The 26,265-nt window shown below is 46.0% G+C and overlaps 1 protein-coding gene across 1 annotated transcript; it reads left to right on the forward strand.

Moving 5' to 3' along the window:
• Positions 1–1,389: 1,389 nt before the first annotated feature.
• ZNF12 (zinc finger protein 12) lies at positions 1,390–26,265 on the forward strand. Its single transcript, XM_077907703.1, has 9 exons — positions 1,390–1,618; positions 1,725–1,794; positions 1,893–2,003; positions 3,195–3,210; positions 6,956–7,082; positions 11,103–11,145; positions 19,516–19,642; positions 19,926–20,021; positions 21,569–26,265. Exons 6-9 carry the CDS (start codon positions 11,137–11,139, stop codon positions 22,660–22,662), a joined length of 1,326 nt encoding a protein of 441 aa, XP_077763829.1. The 5' UTR covers positions 1,390–1,618; positions 1,725–1,794; positions 1,893–2,003; positions 3,195–3,210; positions 6,956–7,082; positions 11,103–11,136; the 3' UTR covers positions 22,663–26,265.

Genomic DNA, 26,265 nt, shown 5'->3' on the forward strand with positions numbered 1-26,265 from the left:
ACTGAGCCACCAAGGTGGCTCTCAATTCCAGCGACCTTGTAAAATAAATACAATTTGTTGGCACTATTTTGTAACAACATAGAATATCCCAAAGCATTAAGCTTTCATAACTTTAGCAGTATAAATGCTACCAGTGTATGAAAAGCATCATTTTAAGCTTTAACATTCTTTTACCTTCACTTACTTTGTGATTTTGAATAAAAAATGTTCAACGGCCAAGTATGAGGGGAATCCCACACAAAAGAGTTGCTGGCCAGAATAAACAGAATCTATACGAAAATATTGACAATTAATTATATCTCTGAAAATAAACTAGCCAGATGAGAACAGGCAAAGGCTATTTATTCAGAGCTTGCTCCGTGGGAGGAATCAGTGACTGTTACTGACTGGCGTTTTGGCAGAAACTCAAAGGCAGGCAGGGGAATGGGAAAGTTTCACAGTGGGGACAAAAGGCAGGCTTCCAAAAATGCCTTCCCTGGAGGCTGATGATAGGAGGGACAGGAGGAAGCCTTAGGCAGGCGACCTGGAGGTGGGGCATCCCATGTGATGGGTTAAGGGTGTTAATCGGTTTTGTCTGTGGTTGGTCCTGAGTTTGAGCTGAGGACAAACGTTAGGAAGGCTGTCAGCTATGGATGGGGTCCGGGTGGTTTGGGGCTGTTATAGAGGTGACTGTTCATCTTCCTGGATTGTTGCTGGAGCTCCGGGTCTGGCTTCCCGGGCTGTTGACTGTGGATGAGGCAGGTTCTGGGCAGCTTGCAGGGGTGGTAGGTCAGAGTCCCAGCTGGACATGTGGTCTGGCCGTGGTCCACCTGTATGCTCAGTATCTCGCTTGTATAACTTCATGATTACCGTGAGCGGCAGACATTAATATTTAGGCTGAGAGTTCCTTGAGACCTGAGAATTATTTCAAGGGTTCCCCCAGAGTGAAAATATTGAGAAAGGCTGCCTCTGATTCCTCATCTGTGAAATGGGGATAATGATACCTATTTCGGGACTGTAATAAGGACTGAAGGATAGGAGGCTTTTGGTGTTTTGTTTTGTTTTGTATTTTACAAAATCAAGTGCCCTACATGGAACCCCTCAGGTAGCAGTAGACTTTCTGGGAGGAGGCGTGCAGACTAGCCCAGGTTGGCGTCTAAATGGGTGGCCAAGAGTGGACAGCGATAACCCATCCTTCAACAGGGTGCCGGGCTGTGCACAGCCCAGACCCGGACTGCCGCTGGCAACAATGTGGGACAGGGTGCATTCGCTCACAGCGCACAGGTCCACCGGGCACCCACAGCGCGGTGCCCACTCGCCCATACCTGCCACCCCGTGGCCGGAAACGCCTGCACCGCCAGCCGGAAGTATCTCACCGCGGAGGCTCTCGGGAATTGTAGTTCCGTCCAGTCCAGGGGCGTCTCGGCTGTGTCTGGAGGTCTCCGAGAGCGGTCTGCGCACTTCCGGACCCCAGGCTGGGCTTGCTGTGGTCGGTGCCTCGGACCCGGCCGGTTCTGAGGCCCCCGCTGCATCTAGGCCTGGCGATTCCCTCCGCCCGAGCGGTAGAGAGGGCACGTGTGGCAGAGCCACGGCTGCAGAGCTGGCGGACGCTGGGAGGGGTGCTGTGCTCGGGGGTCCGGTGGGCGGCTCCGTCTGACGTCTGCTGGGGAGGGTCGGGGTTCCTGTCTGGTTTGGGGCGGGGGCCGTGGGCAGGCTGGTCTCACTGCTTTTCTGTCGTCCTGCAGCCCAGTCTTGTCGGAGCCCACAGTCCGCAACGGGCTTAGCGCGGTGGACCCAGTGACAGCCTTGGCCCGGGTGAGCTGAGGGCCACCTCTGCCCCCGAATGGTCACCCCTCTTTCCTGACAGTGGATTTGTTTCTGTCCCTTGACCTGGAGCTTCTCTGCCCATCCAGGTCCCTGAGCTCTGCTGGCGCGCCCGGGCCTCCTGTGGCCGAGGAGGGAGAGGGGCCCCCCTTTCTTTCCCACCCTCCATCACACCTTCGGACCCCTCATCGCAGCCAACGGTAGGCTCTGAGCTATGAGGGCAAGGAAGGAAGGATGTGGAATGATTGGTATTTCATGGATCTTCGGTGTCGGTCTTCATCCGACAAACATTTGTTGAGTGTCTGGGTCAGGCACTGGGGAAGCACCCTCCTTGGCTAGAGCCCTATGGAGGTGTCAGTCCCAGGACCACCAAGGTGTAGGTGCTCTGATAGTCATCCCTACTGGATGAACGGACACCCAGGCAGGAGGTCAGTTCCTTCTGGGGGAGCCGTGACTGAAGATCACACTTAAAATAAGGTCTCCTTAGGTGAAAGGGGGCAAAAGGATTAGGGGTAAGGAAGAGCCTATGTAAAGGTAATAGGCATGAAACGTGTGGGTACTGCTGGGTTTTGCACCATGGAAGAGCCTAGGTGGGGTGTGTGGTGAGGCTGGAGGTGGTTTCAGAGAGCACATCAAGCTGGGCTAGCGGTACGGACTGGATCCTATTAGCGCCCTAAGTATTTTAGGCAAGGCAGTGGCATGGTGAAATTTGTCTTTTGGTGTTAATATACCAGCAGTGAGTAGGATTGCTAGGAACTCAGTTAAGTTCATAGGAAACGTGAATAGAGGGATGTATCTCAGGTTTGTGAAGCTGTGCCAGTGTTGGCAAGGGTGAGTGAGAGAAGGTGGGGCTGTGGCGAGTGCATCCCCTTGCTGACTGTGGAGGAAGGGATGGGGTAGACCCGGTTCAGTGTAGTCTGTTCTTTCCCCACACTCAATGGAGAGATGGGGCCACAATGAGGATGCCAAGTGATACAGAGATAGAGGTGGATAGTCTTTCTTCGAGACTTTTTTATTCCAGATAGGACACACTTGAGCTGGGGTATGGTAGGGGAAGTGAAAGCTGTACTATAGTTTTAAGTCTTGATAAGGCATATCAGTTGTTTCCATTATGACTTGAACTTGGGTCGTATTGAATTAGGGTTTCTTCTATTACAACCCGTGATCCTTCTTTGCTATGTTTGCTATGTTTGAGTAGTGATGTGGAAAAGATCTCAAAAGTAAAGCAAAGTGGAAAAAAAAGAAGAGAAGTTTCTGTAATCATTGTTTATACTGAGCAAATGTTAAATTTGTTTGCTTTTCTTAAGAACTAAAACCTTATGAATACCAGCTTTTTTTTTTTTTTTTTTTTTTTTTACCATTGGAGCTCTTAATATCACTCTTCGTTCCAGTTCCCTTCCTCTCTGGGTAACAACACTTGAGATTGCTTTATTCTTACATGTTATTTACTTACTAGATGTGGTCATAAACAATATATTGTGTGTTCGTTACCTTTGCCTGTATTTATTTTGCTTTGTCCTTTTCTTATTTATTTTTAGTATTTTTTTCATATATTCCACAGACAATCCATTTATGGCTTATGCACATGGCAAAAATCTTGAATAGATATTGCCTGGGCCTGGTGTTTCCTTGATGGGTGTATTTTTGAGTACCAATCCATTTTATTGAATGTTTAATGTTTTTTCCCCCCAGTTCTCTGTTGCTTTGTCAATTTTTGGACTTCATATTTTTCTAGGAAATTGTCCAGTTTAATTTCAGATTTACGGCATTAAATTGCCTATAGTGATCTCATAACTGAAAAAAAACTCTCTGCTATATCTGAAATTGTCTTTTTTCATGTCTAAAAATTACATCTTTGGCTTCTCTTGTTTTCTTGATCAATGGTGCTGCACTTTGTCTATTTTACCAGTTTTAAATACAAACCAGTTACTTTATGAGTTCTAATCTTTTCAGAGAATTGATTGTAGTTTTTTCTTGGCAATTTTTTATTTGGGCACAACTTTCAGACTTAAAGAAACGTCACAGTGGTAGAACAGTATAGAGGATTTCTGAACACTTTTAATCTAAATTTCTGGAATATGAACATTTTACCACATTTGTCTAGGGGGCTTAAGCAATTTCAAGGCCAATTAAATAAAAAGAGAAAAAGATATGCCCTTATGACCAGGAGCCCATGCAAGCTTCATTTAAGCATGCATGTGAGGTAGAGATCCCTCACAGCATGAGACCATCTGGAGGCTGAGGCCCAAGTGCTGCTTCCCAGGAGGGAGGAGGACAAGCATACCCCTGAGTATCTCTGGGTCAGAGGTGCTAAGGGTCTCTATAGCCACATGGTGTATTTTATCTATGGCTACCAGATGCTGGGTACAGTTGCATGGGGTAGGCAAAGCAGGCAGGTTCTAAATGACTAAAAATCTGTGTATATTTGGGTGATCTTTAACACAACTGCATGTGTTAACATTTGAGTTTGGTGCTGCCAGTCTTTTTGAGCTCCTGGTCTCAGCCTGCTAAGAGTCACTCCACAGAGGCCATTGCCATCCTTGGCTCATTCATATACAACTTGCTTTCTCCTTCTTTCCCTCTCTCCTCCATATATACATGTGTGTAAATACTTTGTGTACATTTCCCCAAAACAGGGCCATTCTGTCACACAGCCACAGGATAATGAGCAAAACTAGGAAATTAGTATTGATGCAATACGATTGTCCACGGATCTTACTTAGATTTCACCTGTTGTCTCAGGAAGACCCTTTCTAGCTTGGGAGATCTCAGATCATGCATTGCTTTTCTTCCTCCCACATCCCTTTGTCATCTTTTCTCTGGAACAGTTCCCAAATCTTTCATTGTCTTCAATAGAGTGATATTTTAGAGGAGTCCAGGCCAGTTATTTTGTGGAACGTTCCTCAATGTAGATTTGTCTAATGTCTCGCCATGATTAGATTCAGGTAATACATTTGTGGCAGGATTTTTTTTTTTTAAACCTGTTCTGGTCTTTCTTTGATTTCTTCTTTTAAAATCTCTGCTCACACTGGTTTATGTCTTTTGGGTTTGCTTTTTTTCTGTGCTAGTCTCCTGCAATAAGTGTCATTAATTTTCCTTTTTTTCTAATGCAGATCTTAGGACTGTAATTTTTTAAGTGTGTGTAACTAGGCCCCAGTTTTGATATGTAATATTTTTGTAGTCGTTGTTGTGAATGAATCTGCATTCTTATTATTTTCCAGTTGTATTGCTTTTTGGTAGAGTGGCATCCATGCAATGTTGATTTTTTTTTTTTTTTGCAATGTTGATTTTTAACATATATGTTGAGGTTTATTCTTAGCTTTTTGGAGTCAATTTTTTTTTTAAGATTTTAGTTATTTATTCATAGAGACAGAGAGAGAGGCAGAGACACAGGCAGAGGGAGAAGCAGGCATCACACAGAGAGCCCGATGTGGGACTCGATCCAGGGTCTCCAGGATCACTCCCTGGGCCGCAGGCGGCGCTAAACCACTGCGCCACTGGGACTGCCCTTTTTTTTTTTTTTTTTTAATTTTTTTTATTTATTTATTCATGATAGTCACAGAGAGAGAGAGAGAGGCAGAGACACAGGCAGAGGGAGAAGCAGGCTCCATGCACCGGGAGCCCGACGTGGGACTCGATCCTGAGTCTCCAGGATCGCGCCCTGGGCCAAAGGCAGGCGCCAAACCGCTGCGCCACCCAGGGATCCCTTTTCTTTTAAAGTGGAGTCAATTTTTATAACCATCCCAGATGTGCTTAAAAAGAATGTATATTCTCTGATTATCAAGTACATTCTTCTGACTGATCCCATAGGTCTAGCTTTTAAGTTGTCATTCAGATGTTGAATACTTTCTATTTATTTTTTGTATCTGGAATCTTTGTTTCTGAAAACATTCACTAGAACCTTTTCACTGTGGTAAAGGATTTGTCAGGTTCCTGTTTGCACGTGTGCTTGTTTCACGTGTGTTTGAGCTACAAAGGCATCCTGTACATGTGTTGTTGTGCACAGACCTGAGATGGAGTTGGCTTCTGCCGCCTTGCATTTGTCCCTACGATGGATTGTTCTTTCTTGCTATTTGTATGTCTCATATCTTTTTTCTTTTTTAAATGAATGCTGGGCATTGTGTGTAGGAGTGGAGACCTCTGCTCCAGTGTCGCTGTGTGTGGGGCTGGGAGGCTGGAGGTTGCATGCAACGTGAGTGGTCAGGAGTTGACAGGGCTGGCATTTACTGTTGCTCTGGTTACTGTCAGGCCCCTGCTGGCCTCACATTTCTCCGGCTGCTCTGTGCTTAGGTGGGTGGTGGGAGGGAGCAGGCTGGTTACTGTTCCCCCACTGCGACCTTCTCCTAGTGCTGATGCTCCTGCTTATTCTTCATTGCTGCCTGGGCCCTGGGTCCCTGAGTGCGGGTGCAGGAGGTACTTGTCAGAGATGCTGCCCCTCCCCCATGGGGTAGGAGGCCTGGAGACTCTGAACCTAGAACATATACCTCTCCCTTCCCATGGGAGAGGGTTTTTTTCTCCCTTTTCTCTGCCAGGAGCCATAGGTCTTACCTATGCTCTGGGAGCAACAGGTTTTGTTGCCTTTCCCTTGGTGGCAGTATAAGGCTTTGTTCCTCAGAAGAGAAGTTTCTGGAAGGATGGGGCTTTCCTGTGTTTCTCCCAATGGCAGCCATTCCACTCCAGACCTTTGCTACCCAGGGAGTCTCTGTGGACTGTGGCCCAGCCCTAAGCCTTCCTTTAGCACCGAGCCAGCGGCAGGGCTGTGTACCAGATTACCACAAATTCAGTGATTTAAAGCAGCACCCGTTGTCACCTGGCAGCTCAGCACAGTGGGGGCACATGGCTGGCTGGGGCTCTGCTCAGATCTCCCAGGGCAAGAATCAAAGTGTAGGAAGGCAGGCCTCTTCCCAGGGACTCTGGGTAGAGAGTCTGTCCCAGGCTCACAAAGGGGTGGGGGAAGGGGGGTTCCAGGTCCAGAGGTTTGAAGCCCAAGGCCCCTGATTTCTGGCTTGCTGTCCGCTGAGGTTTCTCTCAGCTCTTCCCACGGGGTGGCATGGGGTCCTTCTGTGTTTCCACCCTCTCTGCCCCCAGTGAAAGGTAAATGTCCTGCTGATGTTTTCACATGAGTCTCACCATACTGTCTGTTTATTTGCAGGTGTTCTTAATATCTTGCAAAGGCGTAGTATCAGGCTGGGACAAGGTGGCTCAGTCCTGTCTGCACATTCCAGCCCCTTCCTACCCCCAGACAGTCTGGAAGCAGGAGCTGAGCCTCCAGCCCACGGGTAAGTTCTCAGCAGGAGAGCAGAGCTTTGCCAGACCTCAAGCCCCAAACGCCCCACTGGTAGGATGATTCTTGTAAAGGTGACCCACGGGAGCAGCAGTCTACTTTGGAAGCAAGGCTCCCTCTCTGAGGTCCCCCTTGTAGCTTAGCACTGAAGCTGGAGATCCACGCCCCCAGAAAAGCGTCCCTAAAACAGCTGGGGACCTGCTTGCTGACTGTGAATTTGGGGGATGCCATCATATCAGGGGATCATCTAGGATTTGGTTTAGGGGAAGGTTTACTAGGAGAGGGGATCCCCTGCTTTAGGGTGTGAGAAGCAGGAACGAGGGAAGGGATCCCCATGACTCCTGGAGGAGAGAGCAGCCCCCTGCCCCCTATCCCGGCCCGGATCTCTCTACATGTGGTGCATTCACTGTCCCTCTGTCCCGCCTCCTCGCTCCCCTCTCCTGCCCCACACTCCAGCACTTCCGAGACTATAGACCCTCCTCATGTAGTCAAGGCATAGAAGTTGCTTTCTTAACCTAAGAGTATTTCATTTTTCCTTCACATGTTAAAGACGAAAGAAAATGCGCGTGAGAGAGGTGTTCAGAGCCACCCAGCTCAGTAGAGGCCGAGCCAGCACTAGCGCCCAGGGCTCCCAACGCCAGGCGGGGGCTTCCTCCCGCGCGCCTCGGGTCATCGCTAAAACCCGCCCCTTCCCACCTCCACCCATTCAGACCCTCCCACGGATTTCCTCTCCTCCCGGGGAAGGACTCTGATAGGCGGTCCTGGAGAGAAAACCCAGTAAGATGATATATGTATATTTTTATGAACTATTTCAATATTGAACAGTGAACACATGTTTATTGTCTAAAAAAAAAATCAAAAATGCCACTATGTCAAAACAAGCAGGTCCTACCATGCAAAGGTCACGTTGTTAACATTCTGTGTGTTTTGTACAGAATTTTTTCTTTGTATGTTTTTACAAAAACCCATCCCACGTGCTGACATTGATGTACACTGGCAGGAAGCAGAGTAGAGTGTCCTCATGGACCCATGCTGGGGAATCTGCCTTCCTGTCCTCATTTCCCGGGGCCACCCTGACAAAGTGCCACACCCTGGGGTGGCTGGAAGCACAGAGATTACATCTGTAATCTTTCTCCACTCCAGAGGCCAGGAGGCCAGAGGTGCAGGTGTCAGTGGGGGCCAGTTCCTTCTGAGACCAGGATGGGGCACCTGCTCCAGGCTCTCCCCAGCTTCTGGGAATTTGCTGGCAGTCCTTGGTGCATCTGACTTCATCTTCCCTGACATTCGTCCTGTGTGAGGCCCTGGGCCCCAATATCCCCTTTTCACAAGGACGCCAGTCATACTGGGTTGGGTTGGGGCCCGCCCTCACAATCATCTACAGACTGTTTCTAAACAAGGCCACATTCAGAGATCCTGAGGGCTAGGATCCCTGACATTTCTTCTTGGGGGACAAAGTTCAAGCCAGAATATGTCCTTGCCGGGGTGATTGGCCAGGTAACCCCGAGCGGTTCAGTTCCTAGAAGCTATGATAAAGAACCATCTCTCTTTGCTGCCAGTGGTCTAATGAACAGTTCATGTTCCCGTCCAGGTCCAGTTTCAAGCTTTCCTCTCTCCCTGGGGGGCTGCAGGTCTTCATCCCCAGATGGAGGGCCTGCAATCTCTTCTGTCTCTGCGACTCCTTAACCCTCTCATCGGCCAGCTTCTTTCTCCATGGTGGGGGTAGGGGGGCAGGAGGAGGAGAAATGAAGAAAAGGACCACCAACATTTCCTTGCTTGGTGCTTTTTGGTAGCTCCACATTCTACCACACAGGAGGCCACCTGATGGCTTTTTGGGGGTGCAGAGCCTGTGACACAGGCAGGGGCTCTCTGGCAGACCTTGGTGCCTGGCTCCTGGCTCCTTGGTACAGCTTCTCAGGGCTGGCTCTTGGTGCCCGGCAGGCAGCCTGCTCGTGGCATGTCCTTGCTGTAGAGTTCATGCCCACCTACCTTCCTGCCCTCCACCCAGGCCCCCCCCAACCTAGCTGCACCGGAAACCCTCACACCCTGATTCCAACACCTGCACTCCATACAGGCCGCTCCCATTCCTACTCCCTCTCCTCCCCTGGCCACCAGGGTGGCCCTCTGCCAGCCTCTACCTTAGGAGTTCCTTGGCTTCAAGGCTGCCTCCTACTGCTGGGCTCTTGCATGCACAGATCTGCCCCCCCCTCCCCCCCGGAGCGCTTGTTCCCCACTCTGTTGAACCACCACATGCCCGAGAGTTTCTGCAGCCAGGCACACATCCTCTTTTTGCAGGCTCCTTCTGGTTCTCTTGCCACCACCCCTCTTGGCATGGGACAGAAGCAAAACCTTCAGTAGACACCTCTCCTTCAACCCTTCCTTCTCTAAAGGGAGGCATCTGTTAGGTTGGGTCCAGCAGCTCCCCCGGAGAATTTGGGGTGTTTGGGAATTTAGCTAAAACTCCAGGCACCTGGGAAAAGCCCATCCACCTACCTGTTACCCATCTGTGGAATCATGTGCTTATGGATTACATACCTTCATTCTCCCCGTTATTGATATAGCCAGAAGCTATTTCCATGTTATATGATTATTTGTGTGATAGTTTAAATGGATTCATAGCATGGCATGCTTTAATTGTATCAACATTGATTAACTAATCTCTTATTTTTAAACACTTAGGTAGTCTCCAATTTAAAAAAAAAACACACACCCTCAATTCTTTATGGAGTTTCTGTAATTCTAGAGTTTTAGTGTCTCTGCAGACTTCCTGGACCCAACTCCCGTGTGTCTCTGTCCTGAGTAGGAACATACCTAAGACCAACCTCGTGTGTGTTCAGGAGAGAGATAGGTGTGGGGTCCAGTTGATGCTTCCAGCCACAGTATATTTGCTCCTAAACCTTCGTGTTCCTGTTCCCTGGCAAAATGAGGAAAGGAGGAGGGCTCAGGAGAAGCCATCAGATCTTGTCCCATATTTGGTAAGTGGCAGAGCCAGACCGGGACCACTTCCCGGGCAGAGGTCCGCACAGGGCAGCCAGGGCGGTTCTTACTAGCAATGACCGTGGACACACCGCAGAGAAGTACTCGGAACCCAGCAGGTCTGGGATGGGCCGGAGGGCATCCCAGGCCTTGCTTGCCAGAGCTAAACTCCATTCAAATCGACTCTGCCTTAAGGAACACATTTTTATATTTTCCTGTGAGTTGTCCTAAATGTCTGCCAGGGGCCCAACCGGTGACAAGCTTTGGGTTAGAAGCTTAGCACATGATGGATATTTTTAAAAAATAACTTTTATATATGAAGTGCTTGTTTGTCAGAGAAAAAGTTAGGAAATTCACCTAAGGACAAAGAAAGCATTTGAAAGTGGTTATAACCCAACTACCCAGAGCGAACTGCTGCTAGCTTTTTGTCCTTCATTGTTTCAGAGATTGTTCTGCGTGAGTGTGTGTGTTCACGTCTGTGTGTGGGAGATCAAATGGTTTTTAGCCATGTTTTTCAGTGATCAGTATGCTATCACTCAGTTTTCTAATATTTTATTTCCATTAGCTACATAACAGTTCATTTCCCTTGGAGAGGTAGTGTGTTTATTTAACTGGCCCTCCTCTGTTGGGTATTCAGTTATTTTCTGTTTGTTTTTTTTTTTTTTTTCAGAGTTTTAACAAAATGTAATAAATATCTTGGTGGCTAGCTCTATGTCTAAAGTCATGACTGTTTCTTCAGAGTAAATTTCTATTAATTAAATTTCTGGGGAATGAGGGGAAGGGTTAGTAACTTGCATACTGGTGATGAAGACACAGATACATATGTGGATTAAGTAGAAAAGAAAAACCCATATTGAACCCTCACAAGGTTGGGTCCCCATCACATGCCAAGGCAAGAGCGTTGTGTGATGGTGGGTCCCTGGGGGAAGCCTGTCACTCCCACTGCCTGGAGGTGGGGGTGGCGGCAACAGATTCAGAGGCTGGGGGTGAGTTTGGCCTCTCACATTGTTTCCTCTCCCCACCCCGATCTCTGCTTCCTTAGGTATCTGCTTTTCCCAGCCCACAAGGGAAGGACCATGTGCCAGGTGAGTGTGGCATTTTTAAAGATTTATTTATTAGAGAGAGAGAGAGGGAGAGAGAGAGAGAGAGCATGAACAGGAGGAAGGGCAGAAGGAGAGAGAAGGGAAGCAGACCCCCCTCCTGAGTGGGGAGTCCAGCTTGGTGCTCGATCCCAGGACCCTGAGATCATGACCTGAGGCAAAATGAAGGGTCTGGCACTTAACCGACTGAGCACGCCCCCAGGCGTCCCATGGCATTTATTTTATCCTGCACTCTGCCTTACCAAGGGTTTTGGGGAGCTTATAAGAACACATCCAATAAAAACAATGCAAACAGGACCTAGGATCACTGAAGATGGGAAGTGGGTAGATGGAGGGATGCCCACGAATCTGCTGGTGTAATGAGTTGCCCTGTAAACTTGTGTCTGACACTTTATATAAAGACAGATTCTGTCCAATATATGACTTGTGTTGTCCACTTTGGACAAGCATGTCAACTTGTCAGAGGAAATAATGGTTCTTTGGTATTTAGGGGCTTAGTGATGGGCCCTGGCACATGAGTTAGCAGGCGGGGTCCTGAGTAAGGACAACACCGAGGCAGATGTGCTGGCAGGTCTCCTGTGACTTTTTCCCCATATAAACGGTGGGTCTTAATGTCAGTGCACAAAGCTGTGGTTGTGGTTGCCCAAGGAATCAAAAATACTCAGTTCTCTGCTAACAGCCTTGTGATATCAGATTGGCCTGTTGTGCACAGGAAGGAATAAGTAGCACATCCTGCAAATTATTTTTCATCGTAGTGTTCTGACACAGATGGAGAGCAAACAACTCAGTTTCAGTCTTTGGCAGGAGCATGGGGGGAAGATGATCGGAGCGCTCCTGGCCTCTTCTCCTGGGGTCCGAGCTTCTTCACGACTTTGACCTCAGACATCTGCCCTTGCCCTCCTTTCTCATGGGGTCATTGTGATCTTCAATGATGTTTGCTCCCAGCCCGTCTGCATCCTCAAATTAGTCCTTAAGGGGCCCCTCTCTTTGCCCTAGGCCCATGAGCGCATGAACGGCAAGTGTGTTGGCCAGCATCCGTCACATTACAGGAGGCCAGGAACCCAGCTAGAACTGCTTTAGGGCAAACCCCAAATCTAGGCAGTACCTGGACTGGGAGGAGCAGGTGTGCAGCTGGGACTCAGACAGTCACAGCTAGGAACTCAGGTGTCACCTGGAATCTTTCCGGTCCCTTCCCTCTGTTTCTGTGACTTCCTTCTCATACCAGTGTCATCGGTGTGGCTCACACCCCAAAGTTACCAGTTCTGCCAGAGAAATGGACCAAGTTCCTTCTTGTAGAGCCAGTTTGCACGGTCTTTGGGAGAGATTCAGATTGGCCCAGCTTAGTCCATGTCTAAGGCGGAGAGGCTGGGGCTGTGGTGGGGTGCCGCCAGGAGCAGCACCTGCTCAGGGTGCCAGAGGGAGATTGCTAGCCCCGGAGGAAGCCGAGGCCTTGCGGGCAAACATTGTAGTTGTCCACTCGAGGAAGAAAGACCTTCATGGGGTCTCAGGTTCTGGCTTGGGGAACCTGTTTTTTAATGAGAGTATATGTTCCTAAAGAGCGGAGACCGTCTGGATGTTTGACACCAGAAACATCTGGGCATAGGACCGGTATGAGAGGGTTGGAAATGAAGCGGCAGCTCCACGGCCTTCTCAGAAGACAGAGCCGGCTGCATCTTGAGGCTGTCAGACCTGTGCTAGGGCTGGAGGTTTCATCTGTGCCTTTTGGGGAAGCTGTTGTTTTATAAGAAACTAGGTCTCACTGCGGCCTGCCCCTCAGGGCAATTGGCAAACAAATACTGATAATAAAAGTTATAAAGCTCTACCTGTTGAGCGCTTACACGCTGGTCTCTGTGTTTTCCATGTTATTTCACAAATGAACTTGTGAGATAGGTGTTATTAATCCCTTCTCCCATTTTACAGATGGACAAATAGAGGTTGGAGATACTAAGTGAGTTGCCGGGGATCTCACGTCTTTTGGGCGATGAAGTTAGGATGTGTGGAATGTGGACAGACAGATAGGCAGATCTAGAGCGGAGACCTCGGTGATTGAACTGTACCGTAGCTTTATCTGCCCGACACATAACCGCAGCCGAGGAACCCAGCAGTACTTGTGTCCAGACCTGCACTGTCCTGTATGGTAGCCAGCGGCCACAGGTGGATACCAAGCACCCGAAGAGTGGCCAGTAGGGCTGGGGACCTGAATTTTTCATTTACACTTAAATTTTGTTTTATTTATTTTTTTATTGGAGTTCAATTTGCCAACATTTAGCATAACACCCAGTGGTCATCCTGCCAAGTGCCCCCCTCAGTACTAATCACCCAGTCACCCCTTATTATTTTTTAAGGATTTATTTGTTTATCTGAGGGAAAGGGAAAGGGAGAAAGAAACCCAAGCTGACTCCATGCTGGATGTGGAGTGCCGAACTGACGTGGGACTTGATCCCACAACCCCAAGATCAGACATGAGCTGAAACCACGAGTTGGACACTTAACCAACGGTGCCACACAGGCACCCCTCCACTTAAATTTTGAAACAGAACCAAAGTAAACTACTTTCCCATCAAACACAATTTTATTGTTTTTATAGGACTACATTTCATGAAAGTGAAGTTGGAAATGTGTCTGAATTGAGATGTACTGTAATGTAAAAAACACCCACCAGATTTTGAATATATGGTATTAAAAAAGAATGAAAAGTATATCAGTAATTTAAAAATAATTGTATATTGAAATAATATTCTAGATATGTTAGACTAAGATCTTACTAAATATTCATTTCCTTTTTTACTTAAAGATGACTAGAAAATTCTATTTCTTAAACCACCTTATTGAGGTATGATTGACATGCAAAACTGTATGCACAGCTTGATGAGTTCTTTTTTTTTTTTTTAAGATTTTATTTTTTTATTCAAGAGAGAGAGGGAGAGCAAGAGAGCACCAGTGAGGGGAGAGGCAGAAGGAAAGGGAGAAGCAGGCTCTCTTCTGATGCAGGACTTGATCCCATGACCCTGGGATCATGACCTGAGCCGAAGGCAGACGCTTAATGGACTGAACCACCCAGGCTCCCCAGTTTGATGAGTTCAGAGATAAGTGTACACCCATGAAACCATCATCACAGACTTAAATCCATCACCTGCAAAAGTTTCTTCCAGCACCCTTTTAAAATGTATGTATTTTTTTTCTTTTTGTGGTAGGAGCATTTAACGTAAGATATGCCATCTCAGCAAATTTTTGAGCATGCGATGCAGGATGGTTAACTCTAGACACTATGCTGTACAGTAGATCTTCAGACCTTACTCATCTTCCATAATAAACATTGTATCCCTAATCAGCACCTCCCCACTTCCCTGCCCCTCACAACACCCAGTACCCACCATGCTATGCCCTGGTTCTAGGAATTTAGCCATTATAGAATCTTTATAAAAAATCTGCATATAGAAGGAATCATGCAGTATCTGCCCTCCTGTGTCCGACTTATTTCATTCAGCATAATGTCCTCCACATTCATCCGTGTTGTCCAAAATGAAGGGATTTCCTTCTTTCTTGTGGTTGATATTTCTCATGGCTAATAGCATGTGTACACATCATCCGTCCATCCACTGATGGACACTTAGGCAGTTTCCATCTCTAAGCTACTGTGAAGTCTTTTTTTTTTAATTTTTATTTATTTATGATAGTCACAGAGAGAGAGAGAGAGAGAGAGAGGCAGAGACACAGGCAGAGGGAGAAGCAGGCTCCATGCACCGGGAGCCCGATGTGGGATTTGATCCTGGGTCTCCAGGACCGCGCCTTGGGCCAAAGGCAAGCGCCAAACCGCTGCGCCACCCAGGGATCCCTCTAAGCTACTGTGAATAAGGCTACAAGGAGCATGAGAATGCAGATCTATCTTTGAGACCCACTTCAGTAAGATTCAGTAAGATCACATCAACTTCGAGCAGAGATACATTTACTTCTTCCTTCCTGATTTGGATGCCTTTTATTTATTTTTCTTGACAGATTGCTCTGGCCAGACTTCCAGTATTGTGTTGAATAGGAGAGGCAAGAACGGGCATCCTTGCCTTCTTCAGGTCTTAGAGGGAAAGCTTTCTACCACTAAGTATGATGTTAACTGTGGGCTTTTCTTTTTTTTTTTTTTTAAGATTTTATTTATTTATTCATGAGAGACAAAAGGAGAGAGAGGCAGAGACATGTAGAGGGAGAGGCAGGCTTCATGTAGGGAGCCCAATGTGGGACTCTATCCTGGGACTCCAGGATCATACCCTGAGTGAAAGGCAGATGCTCAACCGCTGAGCCACCCAGGTGGGACTGTGGGCTTTTCATAAATGGCCTTTATCATGTTAAGTTCTTTCTATTCTTAGTTTGCTGAGAGCTTTGAATTGTGAAAAGGTGTTGACGTTTGTGAAATGATGCTTTTTATGCAGCTGTTGAGCTGATTTTTTATTTTATCATTTATTCTATTAATGTAGTGTCTCACATGGATTTTCATGTATCGAACCATGCTTGCATCCTAGGGATAAATCCTATTTGGTCATGGTGTCTTTTACCGTGCTGTTGAATTTGATGTGCTAATATTTTGTTAAGGATTTTTGAGTCTATGTTTATCAGGGATATTGGCCTATAGTTTTCTTTTTGTGTGATGTCTTAGTTTAGGTATCAGAACAATGCTGGCCTCATAAAATAAATCTGTTTTTTTTTTTTTTTAAGAAGGATTGATATTATTGTTTAAAATTTTGGTAGAATTCACCTATAAAGTTCCTGGGCTTTTCTTTTTTAGGAATTTTTAGTTACTTGTTCATTCTCTTATCTGTTACTGGTATGCTCAGACTTTCTGTATCTTCTTCATTCAGTATTGGTAGCTTGTAGTTTTTTTAGAATTGTATTCATTTCTTCTAGGTTGTCCAATTAGTTGGCACAGAATTGTCTATCTTAATGTTCCTTTTTATTTCTGTGGCATCAACTATAATGTCTCCTCTTTCATTTCTGATTTTATTTATTCCAGTCTTCTCTTTTTCTTAGGCTAGCTAGGGGTTTGTCAGTTTTGTTTATCATTTCAAAAAAACAAGTTTTAGTTTTGTTTATTTTTTCTATTATTTTTCTGTTCTCCATTTCATTTATTTCTGCTCTAATCTTTATTAATTTCTTCTGCCAATTTGAGGTGTAGTTTGTTCTTTTTCCAGAGGTGCAAAGTTAGATTGTTTATTTGCGATCTTTTTTCTTTTTTAAGATTTTATTTATTTATCCATGAGAGACACACAGAGAGAGGCAGAGACATAGGTGGAAGGAGAAGCAGATTCCTCACAGGGAGCATGATGGCGGGACTTGATCCCTAGACCTCGAGATCACACCCTGAGCCAAAGGCAAACACTCAACCACTGAGCCACTCAGGCATCCCTCTTTTTTCTTTTCTTCCTTTTTTTTTTTTTTTTTAAGATTTTATTCATTTATTCATGAGAGATACACAGAGAGAGAGGGAGAGAAAGAGAGGCAGAGACACAGGCAGAGAGAGAAGCAGGTTCCATATAGGGAGCCTGATACGGGACTTGATCCTGGGACTCCAGGACCACGCCCTAGGCCAAAGGCAGGAGCTAAACTGCTAAGCCACCCAGGGATCTTTTTTAATGTAGCTATTCATTTCTATAAACTTCCCTTAGTATTGCTTTTGCTGCATCCCATAAGTTTGGTCTGTTTTCATCTGTCTTAAGATATTTTATAATTTCCTTTTTAATTTCTTCTGTGACTCACTAGTATTTAAGGATGTGTTAATTATCGATATTGAAAAATTTTCCCCTTTTCTTTCTATTATTGATTTCTAGTTTCATTTCATTGTCATTGGAAAAGATACTTGGACTGATTTCAGTCTTAATTTTGTTAAGAATTGTTTTGTGACGGCCTGTGATTCATCCTGGAGAACATTCTGTGTGCTGCTCTTGACAAGAATGAGTATTCTGCTGCTATGGGGTAGAATGTTCCATAATTATCTTTTAGGGCTATTTAGTCTATAGTATTGTTCCTTTCTACTGTTTTCTTGTTGATTTTTTGTCTACCTTACCTGTCCTTTATTGAGAGTGGGCTATCTAAGTCTCTTACTAATATTGTAGTACTTTGTTTCTCCCTTGTGATTAGTCAGTGTTTGCTTTATATATTTAGGCCCTTTGATGTTGGGTGCATATGTATTTAAAATTGTTATACCTTCCTGTTGAGTGGACCCTTATATAAGGACTTTCTGTGTCTATTGTTTTTCTTTCTTTGTCTATTGTGACAGCGTTTGACCTAAAGGCTATTTTTGTCTGATAAAAGTATACCTAGACCAGCTCTCTTTTGATTACCATTGCATGACTTGGAATATCTTTCTTCACCTTTTCACTTTTACCCAATATGTGTCCTGAAGTCTAAAGTGAGTCTCTTGTAGAAAGCATATACTTCAGTTTCTTTTTTTGTTGTTGTTGTTTTTTTTTTTTAACCCATTCAGCCCACTCTATGTTTTAATTTAGGGAGTTGAGTTTATTTATATTAAAGTAATTACTGGTAGGTAAAGACTTACTATTGCCACTTTGTTCATTGTTTTCTGTTCTGTAGTTTCCTTGTTCTTCTCTCTTCCTCTCTTGTCTTTATTGTGGTTTGGATCTCTTATAGTGATAATGTTTTGATTCTTTTTTATATTTGTGTATCTATTATAGATTTTTTGTGGTTACCATGAGGCTTGCATTGAATATTTTATAGTTCTAGCAGTCTGTTTTAGCCTGAAAATAACTTCAATTGCATATGCCAACTCTATACTTTACTTCTTACACATTCATACTTTGTTGTTTATGTCAGATTTTACTTGCTTTTATAGTGTTTCGATGAATAAATCTATGGTTATTGTTATTCTTATACTTTTGCCATTTAAATTCCATACTTATGTTAATGATTTACATGCTGTTATAGCATTACTACATTCAGTACAAATTAATTTGTTGTTTCGGTCCTTAATCCATCCAGAGAGAGAAGATGAAGGAGAAGGGGAAGGAGAGCCAAGCTCTGTTCTGTGTTTGTGGAATCCTTTCTCTGTTTTCCTCTTGTTGCTACCTTAATTTTGATCATATCTCATGTCATTGATTATAATTGTAGTTATTCACTCCCTCCCAGTCATTCCCTACCTTTTTGAAAAAAATTATTTTGTTTTATCTCTTCTTGGCCTTTTTTTTTTTAAGAGATCTTTATTTATTCATGAGAGACACAAGGAGAGTGAGAGAGAGAGAGAGAGAGGCAGAGACACAGGCAGAGGGAGAAGCAGGCTCCATGCAGGGAGCCCGAAATGGGACTCGATCCCTGGTCTCCGGGATCACACCCCCCGCTGCAGGCGGCACTAAACCGCTGAGCCACTGGGGCTGCCCTTTCCCCTTTTTTTTTAAAGATTTTATTTATTTATTCATGAGAGACACACACACACACACAGAGAGAGAGAGAGAGAGAGAGAGAGAGAGAGGCAGAGATGCAGGCAGAGGGAGGAGCAGGCTCCATGGAGGGAGCCCAACATGGGACTCGATCCCAGGTCCCCAGGATCACGCCCTGGACTGAAGGCGGCGCTAAACCACTGAGCCACTGGGGCTGCCCTCCCTACCTTTTTCTACATCAGATCATCTTTTGTAGCTCCCCTCCTTAAATACCATACTTAAATCCCCATTGCCTTATAGGAGAAAAACTGTTTGTCTTGTGATCTGTTTGCGCACATGCACTCTCATACACACACACATTATATTCTACATTGTCATTCCCAAGTATTTGCAATTCCTACCAGAATTTTCTGTGACTCCTTACCTTTGCTCATGCCATGCCTCTTGGTAGGAAATATCCTTCAGACATCAGGACACACTATTGACTTTTTATGATTCTGCTCAAAGGCACCCTCCAATGAAGCTTAACTTGATATCAGGACATAGAATTTGACTACTGTCTTTGTGTCTGTTCTGTCCTTAATATACTTCCAGAAGCTTCTGGTGTAATCATACCATATGGAAGTCTTCTGTTTACCTTGCTCCACCAGCCTCCGAATGCCTTCAGAATAGGAGAAATGTCACTTTCAGCTTTCAACCCCAACCACCAGGCCGAATGCCATTACCATACCAAATCTTCAATAGATGCTTACACACTGAATGAAAGAGTGAATGAATAAATAGAGATTCAGAAGTGAGATCTTTTCTAATGATCTTTTTTTCTTTTCTCTTCCACAAAATGTAATACAGAGTTAGGGGCGTGCTAAGCTTCCACTTAACATGGGGAAACCTGACATCAAAGGTGCTAAGATCCATCACCTCTACACCTTTGGTACTCTGTGTTGAGCATTCCAGATTAATCAAGACTGTGTTGTTTCAGGGGTCGTTGTCGTTCAGAGATGTGGCTGTGGGCTTCACCCGAAAGGAATGGCAACAGCTCGACCCTACACAGAGGATGCTGTACCGGGACGTAATGCTGGAGAACTACAGCCACCTGGTCTCCGTGGGTGAGAAAAGCTTCCTGTGTCTCCCGATTCTGTCTGAGTTCCTTTCTCTTCTCAGTTATGCAAAACCCCTTATGTACTAAGCATATTTGGCCTTGGGTTTCAGTGGTCAACAAGTCTGGCTCTCATCTCACCTGCATTATTTGTGAATTTACCTTCCAAGTGAAATGCCTGTTCTTCAGCCAAGATGTAAATGTTTATTGTGCCACCTGAACCTTCTACTTCCTTAGATGGCCCTAGTGGCTCAGCACAAATCCTCATAAGCAGGGATATTTCTCATTAACAGGATGTCAAGTCACCAAACCAGCTGTGATCTCCAGGTTGGAGCAAGGGCAAGAACCATGGATGGAAGAGGAGGAAATCCTCAGATGGAGCTTTCCAGGTGAGAGAGCAGCAGCTTACAGGGTGGGCAGTGACATCCGGTTGGTCATAGAGCAGAACTTCGGATATGTTTTTGTTTCAGGCAACTCTTCTTAAAAGCCTTGGGTGTTTGCCAGCAGCTGCAGACCATTGGTCCAAGACCTTGAGATGCCCTACATAACTCATGCTACCTATACATATCACACATCCATACATGATTGTTGTTCTTTCCCTGGGTTTAAGAGAAAGACCTATCCTGTTTTTATTTATTCTTTTATTCAACCCCACCATTCCCATCTGAGACCTGCCTTGCTCAGTTTTTCTCTAGAAGCTTCAGTTACACTTTCCCCCATGGTTATGAAACAGACTTCCTCATGTTTTCATGGACTTGTAGATGGCCCCTATTTTAAAATAACTTCTTTGTGCCACTCATTTTATTTTAGTGATCTTTTCTTATACTGTGAAATGCTTTAAAAACTTAATTTCTCCCTTTTATGTGACTTTAAATTCGTCTTCTTTCAAAACTATGGAATATGGCCCCATTTTGCTTAATAGGTCATAAATGAAACTCCTTTATCCCCATCCCAGTATAATCCCATGAGGAGAAGAGCTTTTATCTTATTTGTCCTTATTCTGTGAGACACACATGGTAGACATTGATTAACAGCCCCTTCCTTCCACAAGGGTTTTTTATCAAGCATTTGTTCAGGGAAGTTGTTACTAATCAGGGGTGCACACCAGAATCACCTGTGGAGCTTTAAAAATACCCTGCGGCCAGGTCCCCACTGGGAGCGTCCTGGTGGGGAAGATTAGTAGGCATTGATTTTGTCCCTTAGGAATTCAGCAGTATGACTAAAGGAACTTCAGCATTTTTAAACCAAGGAGCTTCATGGTGGCTTTGGGTGTGGGTGTCAGAGGTGAAACAGCAGGTACAGTTTGTGGTTTAAAATGTAAATGAAAATCAAAGCAAATGAGTATCTCAGCACAGGATACAGAATCCAACATTTAATAACCTCAGTAGGTGCCACGGTGACATGAACACCAACATGCCCACTGGCTTCTCTTGTACTCCCTTTTACTTGTGTCTTCACCTTCTTCCCAAATGACTGTGTCAAACTTATTAATAGCAGAGCTGCTTATGTTTATTGTCTGTTTTATCCCTATTTCCAGTATCCCAGTTTTTCCTTTCAAAAGCCAAGGGATGGGGTGCTTAAGTGGCTCAGTCGGTTGGGCATTCGACTATTGATTCAGCTTGGGTTGTGATCTCAGGGTTGGGATCGAGCCCCATACTGAGCTCTGTGCTTGGCACAGAGTCTGCTTGGGATTCTCTCTCCCTCTGCCTCTTTCCCTCCCACTCGTGCTCACTTGCTCTCACTTTCTCTCTAAAATAAATAAGTATATCTTCTAAAAAAAAAAAAAGCCAAGGGACTAGGATGTGTTTGTTGTATGTTCATGATGGTGATGATTGAATCTCGGCAGTTAGGTCTGAAACTTTTTATGAAATAATTTAGTTCTGTGACATGGTCCTAGAAAGATTAACAAGTTTGTGGCATTATTTTTTTTCCCTAGAAGAAATTTTGCAAGCTGACCACCAAGTAGGTAGACCCCAGGGACACCAAAACAAACTTCTGAGGCACATTGCAATCCTTGACAAGCAAGAACTAGCCAAGAAAGGGTATCACGGATGTAGCACAATTGAAAAAACAGTCTTTCAGGACACAAACCAGGCTCCCTCAAAGCAGCCAGCCCATACCTGTGACTCATGTGGAATGAGTTTGCCATGTAATGTAGCCGTTAGCCCTAATGCCTACCTCGCCAGAAGGAGATTTGAGTGTGATGGACAGGGGAACTTATTTCTGTACTCTAAGCTCGAAACACCCCCTTCTGGAGTCCAGCCACGTGAGTGTGACAGGTGCCGGAATGCCCTCAGCCGTGACCAGGCCCTTCGTGCCCACCAGGGTGCTGGCAGTGCCGAGAAAGCCCACAGGTGTCCCCAGTGTGGGAAAGGCTTCTCCTGTGAACCGGAACTCATTGTGCACCGGAGGGTTCATGGGGGTGAGCAGCCCTCTGCACCTGGTGCACAGGGCCTCAGCTGCAAGAAGGAGGTTTGCCTCCCCAGACGCCGGGGAAATCATACCAAAGAGAAACCCGGGGGGGACAGCGGTGGTGGGAAGACACTGCCCCAGAAGATAAGCATATCGGTGCCGGTCGCAGTGCTTGCCGGAGGGAAGCCCTACAAGTGCTCCGAGTGTGAGAAGATCTTCTCCCATAAGTCCCGTCTCATTGAGCACCACCGGTCCCACACCGGGGAGAAGCCCTACGGCTGCAAAGAGTGCGGGAAGTCTTTCTCGCGAAAGTCGTGCCTCATCATCCACTACCGCATCCACACCGGCGAGAAGCCCTATGGCTGTGGCGAGTGTGGGAAAGCCTTCTTCCAGAAGTCTCACCTCATCCTGCATCAGAGGACTCACACAGGGGAGAAGCCCTACAAGTGCAGCGAGTGTGGGAAAGCCTTCTCGCAGAACTCCTGCCTTATCATCCACAAGAGAACTCATATGGGCAAGAAGCCGTACGAGTGCTCAGAGTGTGGGAAGACCTTCTCCCAGAAGGCGAACCTCATTCGCCACCACAGAATCCACACCAGGGAGAAACTGTATGGGTGAAGGGAGAGTGCGGGCTTTGTCCCGAGTCCCAGCCCACCTGGGAATATGAACCCCTGGATGTTCTGAGTGTGGAAAACCTTTCATCAGGGAGTCCAGTGCCACTGTGTGCAGAGATTCATACCGAGGTGAAATTCTTCCAGTCTGTGGAGAATTAAGAAGAGCCCATCTCTTACAACTAACAGTAGAAGGGTAATGATGCTCTAGAGTGTTATATTTTTATAAGATATGCCTCATTATAAAATCTATCTGAATTACCTGTGGCTAATGAGCTTTGAAGTCCGTGAATAAAGTAAATCATTAAGACAACAGATCTAATAAACATCAGAACAGTCCCAGGGCACAAAGAGGGCTTACGTCCCTGAGCATGCTGCATAGAAAGAATCTGCTTTATTTTTAAACTGCATCGCTAATTAAACATAAGTGTGAGCCTGTGGGCACACACACCGGAATATACAGAATGACAGCTGTCAGACTCCCCTAAATCACACCCTTTTGTCTTCATAATGTACATTATACCTAGAAAAGTAGGAGTTTATTCTTAAACCAGGAGTCCAGACACCATACCAACATCTCATTTATTTTTGTTTGTTTGTTTGCTGGCAAGCATTACAGGGCCCCCTACCCCCGGATCTGGAAACCAGCAGGTTCATGACATCTCATCACCTCTCCATCGTCTAGTTCACAATTAGGTTTCATATTAAATGTGTAAGGTTAGAACTCCCTTTTCTGGCAATATATCAGACCACCCAAGGTGAAAGCCATTTTATCAGAAATGACGAATAATAGAGAACATTCTTTTAAATGCATAGTTCAAATTGACCACCAATAAAAAATAAATTTATTAAAAATAAATAAATAAATAAATAAATAAATAAATAAATAAATGCATAGTTCAGCTGGCAAGAATGGCGTTACCAGGTGTCAGAGAGCTGAACTGAACTGAGAGCCAAAGATTAAGTTTAGGGGCTGAAGCTGGAGCTGCCCTGTGGTTGTAACTTGGTTGACCCCAAAGCTTGGGTGTTCAAGACCAAAGGAGGACATGAAGCAAGGCCTTGGGGCATGTGAGGCAGACCGTGGGTACTGAAGTAACTTACAAATTCAGAGATTTCAGAAGTCGCTCCGTACAGGAAAAGGGTGGACTAGCAGCAAAATCTCACTTGGGTGGGAAGCTTGTCTTTCCATGGGCTCTGATGGGGGAAGATTTGCCCTGATGACTCATCAGCCCTGACCACCCCATGTGAGTCAGAGTTTGGAATTCACCCTATTCCTGTCCCAGTTTTAAAACTGACCAGTGAATAGAGAAATTGGCCCTGTCTTTGGAACAAATGACAGAAGCAAACAAAATACCTTTTAGAGGGAGACACCCTCAACCCATGTCCACCAGGATTCTGATGGACAAACCCAACATGAGTTCATAATCCAAAACTACAAAGCATGAGGAACCGGGCTGCCGCGGGAGTCAGCGAACACATGAACAAAATAACATCCAGGATTTTAGGGTCATAGAAACACATGAACCTCTATAACAATAGCTCCCTTCACAAATGATTAAAAACAAAAAGTTGAAACCACGTGAAAGCAAGGCACAAAGACAGATAATGGGTTTCTTTGGAAAGGGGACCCCACAGAGTGTAGAAATGAGTACTGGCATTGCGATGTGAACATCACAATACTCAGCTGCAGAGAGAAGGAACAGAAAAGTAGAGCGAAGCAAAGTCATAGGATTCAGTCTACAGAGAGGCACTTAAAGTGAGAAGAGCAAGCAGGAGTTCCCAAAAGACAAAATAGAGGAAGAAAAGTATTCAGAGAAAACACGGCTCAAGTCTGACAAGACACATGCACTCGTAGATTCAGGCGGCACAGTATGTGCCCAGGTGGATGAGCCGTAAATCTGCGTGGTAGACACACACCTGTCGAGAGCTGCTGAGCTACTTGATAGTATCACTGCTCTGCACCTGCGTGGTCTGGCTGAGCAGTCTGTGGGGACCTGACTCATGGTGGCCCCCAGATGGCAGCCGCAGAGCCACAAGCGAATGTCAGGTCCCCATGTGGCTTTTCCCCCCATGCTCGTGAGTGCCGTCTCCCCTGCTTATCAGCACCTGTCCGCCTTATGTGCTCCTTAGCCAAGACCCCTGTGGAGCTTACCTAAACCCTGCTTTTCTGGTTTGAATTGACCAGTGTGGTCCTAGCCCGGGGACTCTAATAAAGACATGTGCCGCGGGTCCAGTCTCTCTCTGCTTTCTGCCTTGACGTCCTTGTGTGGCCCCTTGAGGCCTGTTGTGTACTCCCCCCACCCCAGGACCCCGTGAATAATAAACTTCTCTGTCTCAGTTTCTGTTGTGGCCTGTTGTTGAACCCGCTGACCACCAGCACCTGTGCTCCTGTTAACACACACTAGTTTAACAAAGTCCTCACAACAGGCCGCAGGAATGGATGGTAGCGTCATGCTGGCAGCTGACTGGGGCGAATGCCTTTTAGCAGCAACTGGCTGGCTCCCTGGCTCCCCAGGTGGGTAGTTCCATCTGTGGGCCCCACAAGGCTACTGCCCATGCAGAGTGCTGCTCCTTCCCATCCCAAAGGGCGAGCTAGGAAAGAAGCAACCAAAGTCCTGGACTTCAGAGTATCGCCATAGGGGCTGGTTGAAGATGCTGTGGGTTTATCTTCCACCTGTTAACGCCCCGCAGAGGGTGAGTCCCCTCAGCAGGTGTGGGACTTGGAGTGTGCTTCCCCACCTGAGCACCTACCCGGCCAAGGCTCTTAGGTCCTGACCAGGACAGGAGTGGCAACTCCGCCCAAGTGTGGGCTACGAAAGAGGGCCCTGTGTGCCCTTGAGGACAGAGACTCCCCTTCCCTGACAGCTGTGCTCACAGGTGGCACCGGGCCTCCTAGTCTTGCCTCATGCCATAGGGGCCTCTCGCTCAGGGAAGACACAGCTCTCCCTGCAAAGGTAAATGCAGCCGGGGCCTGCGGTTCCTCTGTTGCTCTTCACCTTACTGCTGTCACACCTTGTCCTTCAACCCTGTGGGATATTGTGGACCTCACCGTAGCACGTGGTGGCACAGGATCTAGTGGCGTGATGCAAACAGTCCAAGTACCATCTACAAGGCCTGAGCGAGTTAGCAAGCTCCTTGTGGAAGGAAAAGCCCACAGAAGTGGCCCTGGACTGGTCAGCCTGCAGAGCACCAGTGCATCAGGGCTGAGGGCCCGGGGGTTCAGCCCATGACCTGTCACCATCATGCTGGTGCAAGTCCACTCCCGTCCTGGGGAGGCCGATTGGGACACCGTGGAGAGGGAAGTGGCCATGGGGGACATCCACTGCAGATCTTTCCAGTAATAATCTGAAGGTCAGATCAGTGGGGAATAGAGAATCTGAAACTGAGAAAAAATCTCATATTTGAAAGCTGCTAAGAGGGTAAATCTTAAAAGTTCTCATCAGAAGGGGAAGAAATGTGGTAAAAGTGAGATGATATTAACTGCACTTTGGTGATCATTTTACAATATATGCATCTATCAAATCATTGTGTTGTACACCTGAAACTAATGTCACATTACATGTCTATTATATCTCAATAAATAGATGAAAAAAGAACCCCAAACTTGAAA

The sequence above is a fragment of the Canis aureus genome, chromosome 8 (assembly GCF_053574225.1).
Source record: "Canis aureus isolate CA01 chromosome 8, VMU_Caureus_v.1.0, whole genome shotgun sequence".
In the NCBI taxonomy this organism is placed as follows: domain Eukaryota; kingdom Metazoa; phylum Chordata; class Mammalia; order Carnivora; family Canidae; genus Canis; species Canis aureus.

What these genes read in the sequence shown, in the direction of transcription:
- ZNF12 (XM_077907703.1), top strand. An exon ending in CAGCCACCTGGTCTCCGTGG is followed by an intron (nt 19,643 to 19,925) that starts GTGAGAAAAGCT and finishes TCTCATTAACAG; the next exon opens with GATGTCAAGTCACCAAACCA. An exon ending in CCTCAGATGGAGCTTTCCAG is followed by an intron (nt 20,022 to 21,568) that starts GTGAGAGAGCAG and finishes TTTTTTCCCTAG; the next exon opens with AAGAAATTTTGCAAGCTGAC.